We start from the raw sequence: 19,391 nt of genomic DNA, 5'->3' as shown, positions 1-19,391 counted from the left end.
CAATTTCACCAGCCTCCATTCAAACAATAAAAACTAGTAAAATTGAAAGAACAATACAAGAAAAAAGCACAAAAATATATAAAATCAATAAAACACAGGACCACACATCTCACGCGGTGTTGAAAGCCAAGGAATAAGTGGGTCTTAAGATGAGACTTAAAACATTCAACTGTTGGAGCCGTTCTGACCAGGGGAGGCAGAGCGTTCCACAATCTGGGGCCAATCAATGCGAAAGCCCAGTCCCCCCTGGTTTTAAGTCTGGTCCTAGGAACCAAAAGCTGGAGCTGGCCCTCAGACCTCAGTGAACGCGACAGTGTATAAATTCGAGGTCCATGATATACTATAATATAATAAGAAACTAGTTAAATAGTGAGAACTGAACCCTAAAACTAAGTGTTACCTCATAATTAATAACCATTTTGTGCATTTAATGTAAATCCAATGACAGTTATCCATATCTTGTCCATTAATAAGTCACAACATAACAACAAACATAAAACAAAGCATGAGTATATTATTGTATAACCATTTCACGGTCTAAAGTTTGCTTTGATTACCTTTTTGCATTTGAAATCCATTCATTCAACAGTGATTCAAGTCACACAAATTCAATGTGTTGACTAAGAGAAAGCTGCTTGGATTGAAAGTGACTTCTGTGTGAGCTAACATCCCTACATTATAGACAATGGACCCTTTTGCTAATGTGGCCGCACATAAAATGTCCATAAATATTTCTATTTTTAGAGCTGGCTGAATCTAATTATGATTGATGACTGGATTTTACTCCCTTCTACTATTTTACTTTTAAACTATAGTTTCTCTCTGTCCAATCTAGCCTTATTCTCAATTCTCTCTCCTCAAAATAAGAGGACCTTTCACTTCGTCCAAAACTCATCTTTCGAGAATGTTTAGCCTACATATGCTCTAAAGAAAATAGCTCAATACTTGCCAATGAGATATGCCACTTGGGGGATGCGAAATTTGCAAATGTTGACAGTAAACAGTCAATAAAGTCATCGCATGTGCACAATTATAGTTTATAAAAAACGTATTAAATGAAAATCCTTTGGGTCCAGTATGTTTGGAACCCAACATTCTTTCAAATATCTGTAATAATAATTAAACATAAAAACTCAACCTTGCATTTTTTGAAAGAAAAGAAAATCTCAGCATTTTGTCACTCTCGTTTCTTTGGCAGTCCCATGATCCCCCGTGCGTGTCTCCCACTCCCATAGAGAATTAATTGGAAACAGCCATTAATTTCTGTGCCAGCGCGGCTCCATTAGCCTGATAACAGTTATCAGCAATTTTCTGTCTCTACTCAGGTGGGAAACTCATTGGCTAGTATGCAAGGAGGGCTGAAGGAGCACCTGGGGCGGTTGGATGAGATATTTTCTCCACGAGGAGACTACACCCAAACCTTGCGCCTCATGCATCTGATGGCCGACAACGTTATCCAGCAGCTGACAGCCATGCCAGACACAAGGAAGGTGCAAGTGGATTTGGCAGCCATCGCGGACCAAACTGCATTCATAGAGTATTACAGGTGAGTTGCTGGTGGGGTAAGGCTTGCTTATTTTCTTTTCTTCGTGCACTTAAAATGGTTTGAAACCTATTCTATGCCTCATCAGAGGTCAAAGACAGGAGGGCTCCTTGTACTCTAAAGACAAAGGATTTTGTAGATGTTTGTCAGAAATGTACCCGATTCTTCCAGATACCCCTACTCTTCAAATCTATTTTTCAGTCTTCTGACCCTATTCAAACATGTGACCCTGGTTTCAGTCTTATGGCTCTACTCCCTAAACATACAATTTTTGAGATTTACGTTTTTTTCTTACTAAAACATGTGAACCTATTTATAGCAGCTTCACATTGTTAACAGGAAGATAATGCAAAATAATTTGATTCGGCTGCACTGCCGCTCTGGAGATAACGGTGTCCCGTTTTTATAAAATTTTAATTTAAGTGTCCCCAACTGAGCAAGCCAAAAGCCAAAGGTGATGGTGGCCATGAAACAAAACTCCTTCAGGGCCAGAATGAAGAATAGGCACAGTCAGGGGGCCAGTTCTTAGGGTCCTACTCCTTTAATATGTGACCCTAATTTTCAAAACTTCTGGCTTCCTCAAACGTGTGACCCAAATTGTGCATCATTTTTTTCTCTTTTTTTTAGTCTTCTGTCCCTGCTCCTCACAAACACATTGCCCTAGTTTTCAGACTTCTGCTCCTACTCCTCAAATAGGTGGCCCTATTTTTTAGTCTTCTGGCCCTTCTCCTTAAACATGCCACCCTATTTTTTCAAACTTTTCACCCTGCTCCTCAAACATGTGACCGTATTTGTCAGACTTGACCTTGCTCGTTACTTTTCAGACTTTTGCTTCTGCTCCTCAAACATATGACCCTATTTTTCAGACTTTTGACCCTACTTCTTAAACGTGACCCTCTTTTTCAAACTTCTGACCCTGCTCCTCTACCATCCAACCCCTTTTTTATTTCTCAAATTACTCCTCCAACATGTGACATTTTGATTTTATTTTTACTTCCAGACCTGCTCCTCAAATGTGTGACCTTTTTTTCAAACTTTTGGCCCTACTTCTCAAGCATGTGCCCCTGTTTTTCCAAACTTCTGACCCTGCTGCTGTAGCATGCAACCCTTTTTTGTTTTTTCAAATTTCTGTTCCCACTACTCATACACGTGACCTTTCTCAAATGTGTGACCCTATTTTTCAGACTTCTGACCTTACTCCTCAAACATGGGACCCTATTTTTCAAACTTCTGTCCCTTCTTCTCAAACATGGGACCCTATTTTTCAAACTTCTGTCCCTTCTTCTCAAACATGTGACCCTATTTTTCAAACTTCGGGACCTACTCCTCAAATAGTGAGCCTATTTTTCTGTCTTCTGGATTTCTCAAACATGTGGTCCTTTTTTTCAAATGTCTTGCCCTACTCCTTAAACATTTTGTATAAAACTGCTAGATTTAAAACATATTTTTGGATAAATTGCATTTTAAAGTATTTTAATAGAAAACATATAACAGAAAACATTTAACAAATTTGTAACAGAAGCAGTTAGAAATATGTACAGGTTTCCAGCCTAAGCTGCAGGGCAAAATCAAATCGCGGCAGGTCAGGCTTTTCTTTATGTAAAGAAAATGTATAGTCAGATTACTACTTTTAACTTAAACTTGATTTTGTGAATAAGCTACAAACAATACCTTCAATCATTAAGGCCAAATCCACACGAAGCCATAGCTTTCCCTATCCAATCTTTTTTCCCCTTTGTGTCAATAAATATCTGCGTACACATGAAACCACTGAAACCGACTCAAAATGAAGTTGTAAACATGCCAGACCAGTATGTGGCACTGTAATGCTGCCACATAAATACAATAGAAATGGACAAGACTTGTGGCTAGAAGGGGAACAGCAACGGTAGGAAGTGAGGTAAGATAAAAAATAAATGTACTACTTACCAGATTGTGTTTTATTAATGCCTACACCTACCCCAACCCCGACCCTAAACCTACCCTTACAATAATGCAAATACAGTAATTGAATGGCACGATATTGACGTGCGCACCAGTGCCCCTAGCTTTATCCCATCTAATCTTTACTGTGGGACGTGGTGTAATGACATCACTGTTTCACAAAATATACGTATATAAAGACGCAATATTGACGTGCGCATGCCCAGTGGTTGTAGCTGTATCCCTTTCTAGACTTTACCGTGAGACGTGGTGTAACGACATCATTTTTTCATAAAACATACAGATTGGCTGTACACATGAAAACGCAAGGGTGTCAGTTTCAGATTTATCCACTCTGGGACCCGGTTTAAAAAAACGTCAAGTTTCAGGCTCCTAAACCAACGGATCTGTCTGGACGAAACGCTGATACGATACAGAATGTTTATGTATACAGCTAAATGCATCCCTGCATGCATAAGTCTCCTCACATTCATTCTCTATAGTTCCCTCTGTCGCATTCCTCATTGCTATTCCCAGAGGAGGAGCCTTTGTCTCCTCAGATGTTAATCACAGCATTATTCATGATGATTCACACCCTCCCCACATACAGCCATTCTGACAAAAGTTAAATGATTATATAGTTTTGTATGAGTGACTAATCAAAATGGTTTTCAAATTGTTTTGAAGAAAAGCTCTAGGCAACAAGATCCAGTTTTAAAAGCCTGAAGAGCCTAGATGTTTGTTTTATGGCCTTATTTCAGTGACTTAAAATGTTTTCAGAAAACAAGCATAAGCGTAATTTTCTCAAAACTACAATCTTTTGTGTACATGGGGCGGCAGTGGCTCAGTGGTTCATGTAGGTTGTCTACAAACCAGAAGGTTGGTGGTTCAATCCCCGGTTCCACCTGACCAAGTGTCGAAGTGTCCATGAGCAAGACACCAAACCCCAAACTGCTCCCGACGAGCTGGATGGCGCCTTACATGGCTGACATCGCCGTCGGTGTATGAATGGGTGAATGTGAGGGAAAAATGTAAAGCGCTTTGGATAAAAGCGCTATATAAATGCAGTCCATTTACATGTTGCTCACATATTACTGTAGCTCTGTTTGCGCTGAATACAGTGTAATCAGACTTTGGCCATTAATATGTTTTAAAGCAACTGAAAAAAGCACAAATGTCAGAGCATGTCAAAACACCTTCAGGGCCCAGAAAAGAGCTCAAGGTTCAGAGGGTTAAAGGTGCCAGCTCTGGCCTCGTGTGTACTTGGTTGCTCTTGAAGCTGTTAGTCTTGTTGAATTGATTTGTATGTCCTCCTAGAAGATTACATTTCCATTTTCAGACCTGCGCGTTATGAACTTGCAGTGCATGTATTGACAAGTAGCTAGTGTTTCAAACAGCTAAAGGACTGTGCTATTCAGTAGCAGCAGTCAAACCTCTCTTTCTCCATTACTCATGGGCAAATCTAATCGCCCAACCTCTGGACTCCCTTCCTTGATTCATCATACACCTTTATCTTCATATATACCCCCCCCCCCCCCTTTCTGTCTTCTGTCTCAAGATATGTGAGCATTTTTAAGTCCTCATGGTGTAGGATTACTGATCGGATTGTGGTTTGCCAGGCATTCCAATAGCGCACAAAACTATGTAGACCTTGAATCAATGCAGTACAGAAAATACAACATGTCACCTGTTTTCACATGGTCACCTGGTTTCAGTGTGTTCGTTGGTTCTGAAATTAGTTAGAAAATGGTAAAATGTTATGAGTTCATATGAGATAACTATTTTTATGAGCTCAAACAGTATGTCTGATCACCGGAAGGAACACCTCAGCGCGATCTGTTTGGCAGACTGTCCAGTCTCACATACTAGGCTGGAGCTCATGAAATTCTTATGTCTATTTGGCCTGTTCAATTATTAATCATATAGATGGGAAACATACAACAGATAATGCAAGTGCCATAAATCCCCAGTTTTAAAGTCATACGTAGAGACCTACTGACAGCCTACACACAAGATGAATATTTCAATTAGTATGTTGTTTGTTTCCCTATATATATGTCTATCATTGGCCTACCGTCGTCCATATTTTTATTTTAAATCATTTAAATGAATGTACAAAATTAATTTGAGGGTGGCCTAATTAAAAATAGAAAATATCTTTATTTGAAAATATCTTTATTTGCTTTATTTCAGATGGTTAACGTACCTCCTGCTTCTGATTTTGGACTTGGTCATCTGTCTCTTAGCATGTCTGGGATTGGCGAAGCAGTCTCGATGGCTGCTTGCAGTGTAAGTCTGCTCTAAATATGTATTGTTTAGACACCTGGCTTTGGCTGTTCCCTTTGCAGAAGGGAAGTATGACCCAATTTGGTAAATATAAAGCCATTTGACGTCAACCTTGAGATAGGATGCTATAATAACTTGTATGTGTGTGTATACAATGTGTTTTATCATATTACCTGTATTTCAACATGTATATAATACTTACTCGTTTTTAATTGTTGTTTTTTTTATGTTGCAAAGTTGTTTATCTCTGCTAGCTTAAATCCCTAATGGATGTACTGTAAAATAATGCAGCTTCTGACATAAACAGACCTCTGTGGAATGACTCTGAGTGCAGACTTTTAGCCAGTCGCCAGCAAGCCCTGCATTTCCTCTGTTTGCCTTATTGGAAGCTGCTTTAGATCCTTCCCCACTTACCCCACTAATGCTTATTGATCTCCCTGCCCACGTGACCGTGTGCTCGCCCTTTAACTAATTATTACGTGCTTCCAATCTGCTTTATCGGTGCTTTTAAGACCATCTTCAGACGAGAAAGGCTGTTTGAGGAAACGTGGGCTCCATTTTCCATGGCCACCAGGGAGACATTTACCCCATTCATCTCTGTCTCCTTTTGACTTCCTATTTACTCACGTGATCACTCACATGCTCATGTGTTTGATCACTTTTCACCAGTTTGCATCTTAATATGCTTCTTACTACTTGCTTACTTACTTACCAATTTTTTGTAGGTTGATTTCTGTAGAGTTTATGCTCATCTGCAGCTTATCACTAAAACGTTTCTTCTTTAAACCTTTTGAAATACTCTTAATTATAACAGTTTTAAATTACTGAATATGATGATGAAACTATAATATGAAAGATTTTCAAAGAAAATCAGTAAAAAAAATCAGTAAAAGAGATTTTTACAGTACATAGACATCTTTTTATTGCATTGTCAAAACATGCATACACTGTTTTAAAGGTTTTTTTGGACATTGATAAGAAGACTTGCAGATCATATTTGCAACATGCTTTGATCACATGAATAAATAACACTTTAAAATTAGTGCCATCCAAAATAAAAGTTCCTGTTTACATAATATATATGTGTGTGTGCTGTGTATAATTAATATGTATACATAAATACACACTCATTAAAGTATATATTTAATAAATATTTGCATATATACAGGATACCAATAGGGCATAATATTGACATAATATTTTGTTGGTTCCCCTTTTGCTGCCAACCCTGATCCGTCAAGGCATGGACTCCACTAGACCCCTGAAGGTGTGCTGTGAAACCTAGCACCAAGATGTTAGCAGCAGATCCTTTAAGTCCTGTACATTTGTCTTGTTTGTTCAGCACATCTCACAGATGCTTGATTGGATTGAGATCTTGGAATGTTTGAAGTCAACACCTCAAACTCACCGTTGTGCTCCTGAATCTATTCCTGAACAATTTTTTTCTTTGTAGCAGGGCGCATTATCCTACTGAAAAGAACACAGCCACCAGGGAATACAGTTTCCATGAAAGGGTGTATGGTCTGCAATAATGGTTAGGTAGGTGGTACGTGTCAAAGTAGCATCCACATGGATGGCAGGACCCAAGGATTCCCAGCAGAACATTGCCCAGAGCATCGCACTGCCTCTGCCGGCTTGCCATCTTCCCATAGTGCATCCTGGGGCCGTGTGTTCCCCAGATAATCAACACACCCAACCATCCCAATCCATGTGATGTAAAAGAAAATGTGATTCATCAGGCCACCTTTTTCCATTACTCTGTGGTCAAGGTCTGATACACATGTGATGTTGGTGCTTTTGTCGGTGGATGGGTGTCAGCATGGGCACCCTGATTAGTCTGCAGCTATACAGTGCCCTACGTAACAAACTGCGATGCTCTGTGTATTCTGACACCTTTCTATCAGAACCGGCATTAACTTCTTGAGCAATTTGAGCTACAGTAGCTCGTCTGTTTGATCGGACCACAAGGGCCACCCTTCGCTCCCGACGTGCATCAATGAGCCTTGGCCACCCATGACCCTGTGGCCGGTTCACGGTTCCACTATTCCTTCTTTGGAGCACTTTTGATAGACGGGAACACCCCACAAGAGCTGCAGTTTTGGAGATGCTCTGACCCAGTCAATTTGTCCCTTGTCAAACTCGATCTAGTCCTTACGCTTGCCCATTCTTCATGCTTCTAACACATCAAATTTTAGGACAAAATATTAATTTGCTGCCTAATTTATCCCAAAAAAGTAATAATAATCACAATATTAATATTTTTACTATTTTTGGTCAAATAAACAATCAAAATAATTTCTGGTGAGAATCTTTCACAAATCCCACTGAGCCCCAACTTTTGAATGGTAGTTTATAGTTTTATTTTTGACCTCACATTTTACTCTCATTTTTTACTTTCTCTATTTTTCTCCATTTCAGTATTATGGTGTCTGGGGTACTGACCCTGATCATGAGTTGGGCGTCATTAGGAGCAGGCACAGCCATAGCTGTGGTAAGTTACTTTGTTTTCACATGACTGCTCACTTTAAACCCCCTTTTAATCAATGTCTAGTGACCATATCAGTCTCTTGATTCACTTTTTTCTTTCTAAAACCAATGTGAATGTTTGCATGTCAGGGAGGAGTGGGCTTGTGCTGTGTGAAACTCTTAGGAGATTATCAGGGTTCAGTGACTGCGTTTGTGTGCCTCGTGGTGCATGCCAGTCTGCAAAGCTGATTACAAAGCCCTGGTCATTTAAATTAGACAGTCCACTGGCTTAATTGAGGTAAACATTTGTACTCTCTGTGTCACTAAACAGGCCAATTTACTTTGTGTCATCTCACACCTCTGTCTTTATCTCTGCATCTCTCTGGCTGCATAATAATGACTGGAAACTGTATTTATTGCTCTGAAGATGCTTTATACTTAGTCTTGACTTGTGCGGTATGGTTCATGATGCCACTAGTGTAATGAAGGGGGATCTCAGGTACTTTACACTTCCAGTGACACACTTACCTGACACCAAACATGCCACTTTTCATTAGTAGTCCAAATCCTCAACCATGATGCTACCATACATTCACATGAAGAAATTAAGAAATGTTGTATATTACTTACAAATGCTGACAGATGCTATCTGCATTTTGTCAAGAAACATACTATTATAAAACACATGTAAAACATGTAATATGATACATTTATATATAGTGAGTACATCAAATGCAGTCATGTAAGCAATAACAAATGAGCAATCAAGGGCTGATATTTAGACCAATAGAATGATTGTGGGTGATGTTGTTTATTATATGATCAAGACATTAATATTTGAGTAACTTATATTTCAGCATTGCCAGTTACTGTCAGTTTTTGCTCTGCCAAGAAAACTAGTTCCAAATGAAGGTACAGCAGAATGACATTTTAATTCTGATTCAGTGTCTTTGAACAACTCAGTATAAACGATTTAGTGACACTCATGAAGATAGTTGTTTCACTCCTGAATCTCCTTTTTAGTTACTTACTGGATAATTTGCTCATTAGTTTGCTAAATATGATAAATGCACACTGAATGCATAAACACATAAAATATTAACCACTTTTATGTATTCTGGGTAATATCTTGAGTAGTTTGGCTTATGGCTTTGAGGATGTAAAAACCTATTCATCTTTTTAATTTGACTAGTTTATACCTAGAGACAGATACATTTAATATATTGTACAGTTTGGCTGGATAAACAGCATTTGGTGTCAAAATAAATGGGAAGATGATAAATCTATTCATTTCTGGTACAATGGATTTCGCGATTCTCCCACGTTAGACTAAACTAAATAAAATAACATACAAACTAGAGGTTCTGAAAAAAATGTCATTGCTTTAGATTATTTAAAACATATTAATTTGAAACAAGTCGTTAAAAAAATATTTAAATGGAGTCAATGTCTTGTTCATAAAGACTTGTTTAATTATTGTATGAATCAGTGTTTGTGATTAAATCTTTTAAAATGAATGATTCAATTACGTTTTTTAAACGCTCACTTGTCGCCACCTCTTTACATAACAATAAACAACACAATACATACAGGGCCCTATTTCAACAATCTGAGCACATGGTCTGAAGTGCATGGCGCAGCTGCATGTAGGGCACGTCCGAATCTACTTTTTGCTACTTTAACGATGGCAAAAACGGTCGGTGCACAATTTGCATGGTCCAAAGGGGTTCTACCTTAATGAGTCATGGGTGTGTTTTAAGCATGCAATAAACCAATCAGAGTCTCATCTCACATTCCCTTTAAAAGCACTTGATTTTCTATTTACATGTAACACATATTTTTATTTGTAATATTTAAAAATGTTTGTGTGCACTGTTTGTAACAAGCAAAGTGTACACGCTTCGTGCGCATGCCTATAGGCGCACATTACTAACGTGCCCTTTAAATAACACAAAATATAATGCACTATTGACTTTTGACCAGTTTTTGTTTGGTCAGTGGCAGTCATTTTCAGTGTTCTCAAAATAGCAACCCGCCAACAATGCACCTGGCACACCTCGTTTTCAAACCAGCATGCCTATGGGTGCATAGATGGGTGCAAATGCATTTGCTATTTAAACATCTGGACATGAAAATGATAACTGTGTCGAGCTGAAACTAGCAAAAAACATTTGCTTAGCGTATATTGCGTCGGGTGTATGATAGGGCACACAGTGTCAAAATATTCTCAAAAGACGAATTTTTGATTACTACCATGGACATCAATGTTTATAACCAAACTAAAAACTTTCATCCCAATAAACTTTTATCCACAAAAAAATGTAATGTTTGTAATACATAAATAATGATGTGTGATTGATCTGTGATTGAAAAGCTGCTTCATACACTGTACATTTACATGACAGCTGCTCTCTTCCGATCAGTGGCTGCGGGAACATAGATTTGAATATTGCAGTGTGATGATCGAAGGTTTCTTTCAAAGGTTAACCAAAGTCCCTAATGTCTTTGGTTTAAAGAGTTTCACATCTCAAGCGTCAGCGGCACGTGTTTTGTTTCTGCCAATATGAATGAATGAGAGCGTTCCCATCGAAGTCAAAGTCACCTTTATTGTTAATTTTACCACATGTACAGTACATACATACAGAGACTTGAAATGTTGTTACTCTCTGACTCTTGGAGCATACAGTTAACACTAGACACTAACAGTCGACATAAAAATACAGATAAATACAGTTCAATTAAAAATAATGCAAACTAAAAGTATGTTAAACACAAAACATAAAGTGCAGGTAAACATCAGAAGCCTGACGGCCGACTTTCTCATTCTTTAACATGGGCAGCGACAAAATGTGCACTTTTCATGGTCCGCTGGCACTTACGATGGGAAACAGGCGTGAGACATAGTAAAATCGTTGTCATTTAGGAATAAGATTGCTTGGGTGCTTGAATCGAAATCGTGATCTTTTAACGATTAATCGTGAAGCTGTTGTATATAGTTACAACAGCGAGGCTCTACATGTCAGAACAAACCCACTATTGCAATTTTTACGCCCACATCTAGGGGAATAGAGAAATCTCTGAAAGGGCATAATAAACCTGGGTTGTGGTAAATGTAACCCAGTAACCAACCGAACCAACAATGTGCTCCCAGTCGAATAACGGCAGCGTCCCAATGGCAATTGTGCACACCATCATTGGACAACCAAATCAGAAGTCAGCCATAAGAAAGAAAAGGAAAAGAACGAGAACACAGAGAAATATAGCAATTACAAGAAAACATAGATTGTAACAGCTTTAATGGAGTATAGCTGTGCTATTTACACCTGAGTGCAAATGGACACTTGGGAAAATATATATTTATATATAAATGGGGTAGGGTGTTGATGAATTGGCTTAATTCACTTATTTTAGCTCCAGTCTTTGAGGAGTTACATATTATGAGGCAGACCTGAGCTCTACCGTAAGCATGACTGTGATTAGAGTCACAGGTGACACTTCAGTCAGGACCTAAGACTGCTCAATGAGGGGTCAGAGCAAAGGTCAGTCAAGTGGATTACAGTGCTTGACTACATTTATTCCTTCCTTTTACTGAGAGTAGAAACCAGCCTTGCATTGATGTGTGACTCACACGCCTGCATTTAACCCTTTTTTTAATCCAGAGAGAATTTCATATTGGAGCCCCATGTGCACCACTTGATTGATTGATTTTGATAAATGAATAAAGCATTAAAATATGTTAATCAATAGATTAAAAAATCTGAAAAATATACTGTAAAATTTTTATCAATTGATAAAAACAAATCAATGATACTGATAGACAGGAAGCCGTAGACAAATAACAGATGTATTGATTATAAATCACTTTAGGCTAGATTTACTCAACAGGACAAATTATTTTGAGAGTGCAATTCCACAAAAAAACATAGATGGGAATGGAAAGTTCTGCACATGGTCTACTGATGACGTGCAAATTAAAGAACATGAACATGTGAATTTCTGCATTTTATAGCGCAAACACCAGTAAATTGATGAGCGCAAACCTTAGTAAATCACTGTACATGGTTCATTTAAATACTCTCCTCCCATAAATGTTGCATCTGAAAGACTCCCTTAAATGCATATGCAATAATTCAGCTGCAAAAATAACTGTCCACATCTTTTTCAGTACTAATTTATCACTGCGTGTCTTTATTAAATCCTGACAGTCATTTTTTTAATCCCAAAATAGGGTTTGTGTCGACAAAAGCTGTTAATTTAAATTCAATTTTTTTATTATTTTAATTACTTATCCTCATGTCTAGATATCTCATTGATTTAGTTCATTCATAATTTTGTAATTGATTTCGTATTGATTTACCAATTATTCAATTGATTACTGAATTCACACACTGTGTAGTCTCAAATACATGTCAGGAGGCAGATGATCTGCTGTGGAGACCCCTGAAGGGAACAGCTGAAAGAAAAAGAAGAAGAAGAAGAAGTAGTCTCAAATACATGTCAAATCTATGATTTTGGATACGCTAAGTTGGATATATTTTAAATTGGTCATGGATTGTCAATGTTTTGGTCCAACAAACAATCTAAGTCATAACCCGAACTTAACCAAATTAGGAAATGATTGATAATATTTGTTTCTTAAACCCCAATGCCAGCCCTAAACCTGATGCAGAAATCAATATCTGGTTGGTTTTTCCATCCAGTATGTCACATTTAAATCTAAATGTATTCAGATCTAAATGTTTGAATTCAATTTCAGAGCATTGTCATTGGGGAGGATTATGAGGGCTGAACAATTTATTTACAAACAATATTTATGACATTTTCCCTCAAGTAAGTTCGTCCGGTCTTTTCTTGTCGCTGGCGGCCACTAATTTAAGCCTGGCCATTAAATCTTCCCAATAGGATTAGCCCCTGTGTGGACGGCTCTTTGGTCCTGACATTTAGCAAAGGTCTTAGCAAAGGTCAAAGGTCCTTGTTTACACCTGGTATTAAGATGCGTTTTGTTTTATCGGATCACAACGCTAAATACAGGTTTAAACGGGGTCTAAAATGTTTTGAGCTTGTCCACTTCCAACCACTTCCAGAGGTAGTCAAAAACACATTCAACCGGATTGCTTTCGTAATGTAGGCGCTCATGTGGGCAAATGATTTCAAACAGCCGCAAAAGACTCTCCGCCTACTGACCTAACGCGTAAACATTATGGGAAGAGTGTGTTCGTATTTAAATTGTGCAAGCATATCCATTAGATTGCGCCCATGCATTTGCCAGCCCACAGACCCTCCAGTTGAAGAAATGAGAACAGAAGTGTACAAAAGAGACGGATTAAAACCAGCTGTAAACGTGTCATCTTTTGATAGTTATCAGAAATGTAACTGTGAATTTGTTTGATCTGTCCTAGGGCACCAGTGACTTTTGTGTCTCTCCTGACAAGTTCATTGTCAATCAAACCAAAGACTCTTTAAGCGCAGGTAAGTAATATTTCATTGCTTACTATGTGTCCTTTGCACAAACCTGATTTTTTCAACACAGATATTTTAAAGGCATATTCAACCACTTTTAGGCCATTTTATTTATTATAAACTCAAAAGTTCCATTTCAGGATACTGCTTTTGAAATTACCATTTTGTAAAATCCAAACTTTACATATCTTTATTGATAAGGGTTTAAACAATATTTGTTGTGCTTGTACAATGAACCAAAAACAATTATTGCTCATGCACCAGTGGAACAGTCCATAAGACATTAACAGTTAATATCACAGTTACAATAACATGGGACACTAAAGAGACCTTTCTACTGACTCTCATGAGGATAAGACTCCCTGAAGGACTAAAGCAGCTGGTGGACAGACACACATCATACTGACTGCTAAATCTTACATGAACCACTCCTTTGTTCAGGAACTTATTGTTTCCTTTTTGTTTATCAAATTTGTTCAAGTGTTGAATCTTTTTATGTTCATATACAAATATTTACACGTTAAGACAAAAAACTAAGAAAAAGAAAAGAAAAATCTTGCATTTAGTCATCTACATGCAATTTGAATGATTGGTGGCTTAATACTTAATAGTTCTTGATATGTTGGTGGTCATATGTTACAGTTCTCGTGATTTAAGTCATATGATGGTTTCCAAATTTTGAAAGTTTAATTTCAGTTAATGGCACAGAAATGTGTGGCCAGGATCACAAACCATTCTTTAAACAAAAAAACAAAAAAAAATCTTTAAAACTGCCATTTTCTTTTTTTAAACTGTACTTATCTTTTTTCTTAAGGTTAAATCAAACATTTTAGAGATGGGCAGGAGTACTCTGAAGTGACACCATATTCAATAGTCATGAGTCAGATAGGGACCTCGATCTTAAAGCTACACTGTGTTTATTCTTAGCTAAAAACACTTAGTTCTTTCAAAAATATATGTGCTCATTAATGTATATTTACTTCTTTCAAGTAATAAAGTATCTCGTAAGTTTATAATATGCCACTGAAAATACATACAGGTGAGGGGTTCGAAAGCCGGTCGCCATGTTGCTCCTCCATCTTGAAAGTACAGTAGCCAAAGAGGGACATACCCATAAATTCAAGCTTCGCCTTTCGCGTTTTAACACTCGATGGCACCGTGGGCGCGTTTCAATTATCTCCCCAGTCCACTAGTCAGGGCACTGATTAGGACATAAGTCAATGGGCTGATCAGTGCCCTGACTACTGAACTAAGGAGATGATTGAGACGCGCCCCGTGTCGAATGTGAAGAGAGGGATTGCCATGTTAAAGGGGGGGTGAAACACTCAGTTTCAGTCAGTGTCATGTCAATCTTGAGTACCTATAGAGTAGCATTGCATCCTGCATATCTCCGAAAAGTCTTTATTTTTTTAATAATTATATAAGAAAGATGCGCTGTTCCGAGTCTTTCCGAAAAAAGCCGAGCGGGTGGGGGCGTGTCGTGTGAGCGGAGCTAAATAATGACGTGTGCTCGCTGCTGCTATGTTGAGTCGAGTGCGTCGTAAAGCTGTGTCAACAGCGGGAAAAAAAACTTTATTCAAAATAAAAATATGGCTTTTAATCAGATACAGCCATACATCTATGATCCGGAATCAGACCTAGAGGCTGCAGTTGAACAGGAGCAGCAGCAAAAACGACTAGAGCAGGACGTCTCTATGTGGTACAAGTTATACACTAACTATATAATATGCTTAGCGGCTTGTGTTATTTACATATTTATACTTGAATTATATCGTCGTATTTTTGTCTTTGAAGGTGTACATGTGGGAAGTGCAGTTGTGCACGTGTGTTTGTGTGTTTACGCGTGGTTTGTGTAGACAGTAAGCGGACTAAAAAAAACACAGACATTTGAAGCAGTCTCACTCACCCTTCTAACGTTGGGACTGCTCCATCCTTCAGCATTAGGCGATTGGGAAAATCCTGTGTCGAGCTGGGCCTTGTTTATGAAACAGTCGGCACCGAAATGCAGCGAACAGATATAAACATTCGCGCAACTCAGTTGCTGATCCGGAAAAGCAAATTCCATCCACTGTTGCCTTAACGCGGGGTTTTTGGAGAATCTGTGCAGGACTGTCTTGGTCTGGCAACCAAAAACGCACTTTTTTGGTGACATTGTTATGTGCACATCACCTGTCCAGCATCCTACAAGCCAGCGCTTTGATGGGCGTAGCCTGTTGCTTTCGCTCTCTCCCTCGCTCTCTCTCACGCGCTTCCGGTAGAATTGTCCGTAAGGCCCATACAAGGAAATTCCGCCCCCATTAACGTCAAAGGGGACGCATGATCTCAAAAAACTTTCTGAAACTTATGACTAACCGGAAGTAGTATTTTTGACAAAGAAATACTCCCATCAAACGTCCACCTTAACTTTTGAAACTTTGTCCATGTTTAATATGGGATTCCAAGTCTTTAACAGTGTAAAAAGATCAGTATGCATGAAACAGCATTTCACCCCCCCTTTAATCTTGGACTAAATCGGGCACCTTAGGAGTTAAAACGAAATCACAATTGAGAGGAACAGAATCTAATATTCACTGGATGGTCATATACCTTTTCACCGCTAGATGGGGGAAAATATCACACATTATAGCTTTAAATTTATATTTATACAAATTTCAGCCACATTCTGCACTTACTAGAGAGTGCAAGAAAGATGAATAAAGACGGAGTGCAAATCCTACATATACCACTCAATCTTTAGACAGGCTCTTAAAGATATTTTAAGGGGTCATGTACTGCAAAAAAATGTGTCATAATTTAGAAATAAACGCCATTTTTCCTACCCTTATTTTAGCATCTGATTTAAGCATTCTGTGAGACTTCAGTGTAAAGGGCTACTGCTGTGATTGGCTGGCATTGTTGCATATGAAATGTGCAATTTTCGAAAACTTTTATTATAGCATTATATTTAAATCTATGACATTATATTTATATCATGCAATAAAAGGTTGCAGTGATGAGCATTGTAGCCGATCACAGTTTGACAAAAACTGTGCAAATTCTTATAATTATTGTGTACTATGCTTAGAGTATTTTTCAAGAATTGCACTTTCCATCTTATAAACTTCTTACACCCTAAACGTTCACTTTGTTTCTGTGTCCCCCGCAGATATAGTGCACTATTACCTGTACTGCAGCCAGAGTCTTCCCAATCCGTTCCAGCAGGTAAACGATTCCCCAGCACGTCAATGTTCAATTCCTCCCTGAACTCCTGGCACACGCAATTAACGGAGCTTACAGATTCATTTGACCTCTAATTGAGGCAGATACCCATGTTAAAGCCATTATAATGTTTCTGTAAGAAAAAATCTGCGTGGCTAATTAAATTATGAATAGGCGATATGAAAATAAACTTTGATCAAAGAGGGTCTCTTTTGTCTGTAGTTTTGGGATAATTAGATTTGTCTGGCTTTCCCACGTTGCCTGTGGGAATCCTGTGAAAGCCTTTCCACTGATTTAGACATTATTCTGTGCTGGTTAAGCTCCTGTTTTGGATGATCATCTATTACAGTAAACGTTCTGAGGGGGAAGTCATGAAGCAAATATAAGACAGATGTAACCATTAACCGAATTTAAACCCTTAATAACTGTTAATCCAGATGTAAATACATATCCTCAGTAGGGATTTATAGCCTTTTACTAGACGTTGAATTAACAGAAGCCATAACCTATGGCATGTCTGTGTTAGTAATCCTTTAGGCCAGTGGTTGGACTGCTTCAGCTCACATGTTTTGCTTTTGTTTCTGTACTGCAGTCTCTGACCACCTTCCAGAGATCTCTGACCACCATGCAGATACAGGTGCAGGGTCTGCTGCAGATTTCTCTCGCTGTGTTTCCCACTGCAGAGGTGAGAGTGCTGTCAAAGATAGATCAAATAAAGAGTTCTGCGTCATATTCTGTACCTCCTTTCTCTTCAAACATGATTCATTCCTCAATGTATGAATCATTTCAGAAAGATCTTCTAGGAATTCAGCGTCTTTTGAACTCCTCTGAGTTCAATTTGCACCAGCTCACAGTCTCTCTGGACTGCCGTAGTCTCCATAAAGTGAGTCATCCTTCTATTAAAAAAAAGTTATATTTTAACAGTTTTTTAGTCTGGAATAGCCAGACTATTACCTATAGCCAGTTTCCACATTATTTTAACCAACAAAAAACAACAACAACAAAAAAAAATGCCAAAATGAAAAATAAGAATGTCCATTTATTAAAAATAATATGTAAAAAAAAAATGGTGGTGGGGGGGGGGGGGTATTTATAGTTTCAAAATATGTCAAGTTTGTAATGTTCTCTTTGTATTCATGTTGGTTTTGTGTGTTTTTTTACTTGTATGGTATTTCCAACAATAATTTATTGACTGTTTCAAAGCATATTTCCCTTACACTTTGAATGCAGTGTACACATGCTTATTATTATTTAACATTTAAACATGTTATTGTTTAACATTTGGCTTTTACAAATATCACAAACTAAAATTTATACATCAGGTTTTTGGGGAGTTGCACCATTTCATAAAAAGGTACAATTATCTGACGTTTTAAGAAATAAATAATGACCTTGGCATTTTTCTGATTTCTTTTTCTTTCATTTTACAGACAAATATTAGTAAGAAAATGAGCAGTTTGTATTTTTCCACTAAGAAATCATAAGAAAAATGTTTTTTTTTTTCATGCACTGGTTAGGCTTTTCAAACCATCTTTCAGCCTAATGTAAAGAAAAACACTTTGAAGTGTTTATTTTTTTTATCAGTAGACATAAACCACAATTTATCTTTAAAAGCTGTTTTCTCAAAACCAGAACTCTGCACTTTAGTAGCACTTACACTGAAATGTCGTTTTATTCCTATCTATATATTCTGAAGAGTTTTACAAAGGGGGTTGTTCATATATCATTTGCCTGATTTTATTCATAAAAACATGTTGAAAATGAGATTCCAAATCCCCTCTGTAAAAACCTTTGACACTAACTCATCAACACAATGAAACCTGGCTTTATCCAATGTTCAGATTTCTGTTCTGGGAATGTATGCAAATTAGTGCATATTTAATTAGATCATGCCCAATTTGCATATTTAAACATAACACATTTTCTGAAAACTTGCAATACAAGCATTCCTTGCAATTCTTTATGTAATCAATCAACTGGAAAGCTATGGTGATAAACTATATTGCCAAAAGTATTGGGACACCCCTCCAAATGACTGAACTCAGGTGTTCCAATCACTTCCATGGCCACAGGTGTATAAAATCAAGCACTAGGCGTGCAGAGGCTTCTACAAACATTTGTGAAAGAATGGGTCGCTCTCAGGAGCTCAATGAATTCAGGTCAGTAATGTGATAGGTGTCAATCTGTGCAATTTGGTCCATTCCTGAAATTCCCACACTACTAAATATTCTACGGTCAACTGTTAGTGGTGTTATAGCAAAGTGGAAGCAACTGGGAACAACAGCAACTCAGCCACGAAGTGGTAGGCCATGTAAAATCACAGAGTGGGGTCAGCGGATGTTGAGGCACACAGTGCGCAGAAGTCGACAACTTTCTATCAAGTAGCTTTCTGCAGAGTCAATAGCTTTCAATAGCCTTCAGATTGCTTTTCTGTCTGGCAGTCTGTCTGGTGTGGGGTTGTTTTTCAGGGGTTGGGCTTGGCCCCTAAGTTCCAGTGAAAGAAAATCTTAATACT

At 38.0% G+C, this 19,391-nt stretch overlaps 1 protein-coding gene across 3 annotated transcripts in view; it reads left to right on the top strand.

Annotated features, from left to right (window-relative positions):
• Positions 1 to 19,391, top strand: part of ttyh2l (tweety homolog 2, like) — a 62,819-nt gene that overhangs the window by 35,742 nt on the left and 7,686 nt on the right. For all 3 annotated transcript variants that reach the window (XM_067423649.1, XM_067423657.1, XM_067423642.1), the window contains exons 4-10: positions 1,326 to 1,546; positions 5,660 to 5,755; positions 8,171 to 8,243; positions 13,618 to 13,687; positions 16,824 to 16,879; positions 17,469 to 17,561; positions 17,667 to 17,759. In XM_067423649.1, coding sequence (XP_067279750.1) covers positions 1,326 to 1,546; positions 5,660 to 5,755; positions 8,171 to 8,243; positions 13,618 to 13,687; positions 16,824 to 16,879; positions 17,469 to 17,561; positions 17,667 to 17,759 — 702 coding nt within the window. The remainder of the gene's footprint in view (positions 1 to 1,325; positions 1,547 to 5,659; positions 5,756 to 8,170; positions 8,244 to 13,617; positions 13,688 to 16,823; positions 16,880 to 17,468; positions 17,562 to 17,666; positions 17,760 to 19,391) is intronic.

Source organism: Pseudorasbora parva, chromosome 2 (assembly GCF_024679245.1).
Source record: "Pseudorasbora parva isolate DD20220531a chromosome 2, ASM2467924v1, whole genome shotgun sequence".
Lineage (NCBI taxonomy): Eukaryota > Metazoa > Chordata > Actinopteri > Cypriniformes > Gobionidae > Pseudorasbora > Pseudorasbora parva.
The sequence above is the reverse complement of the archived record's forward strand: the minus strand, read 5'-3'. Positions and strand labels throughout refer to the sequence as shown.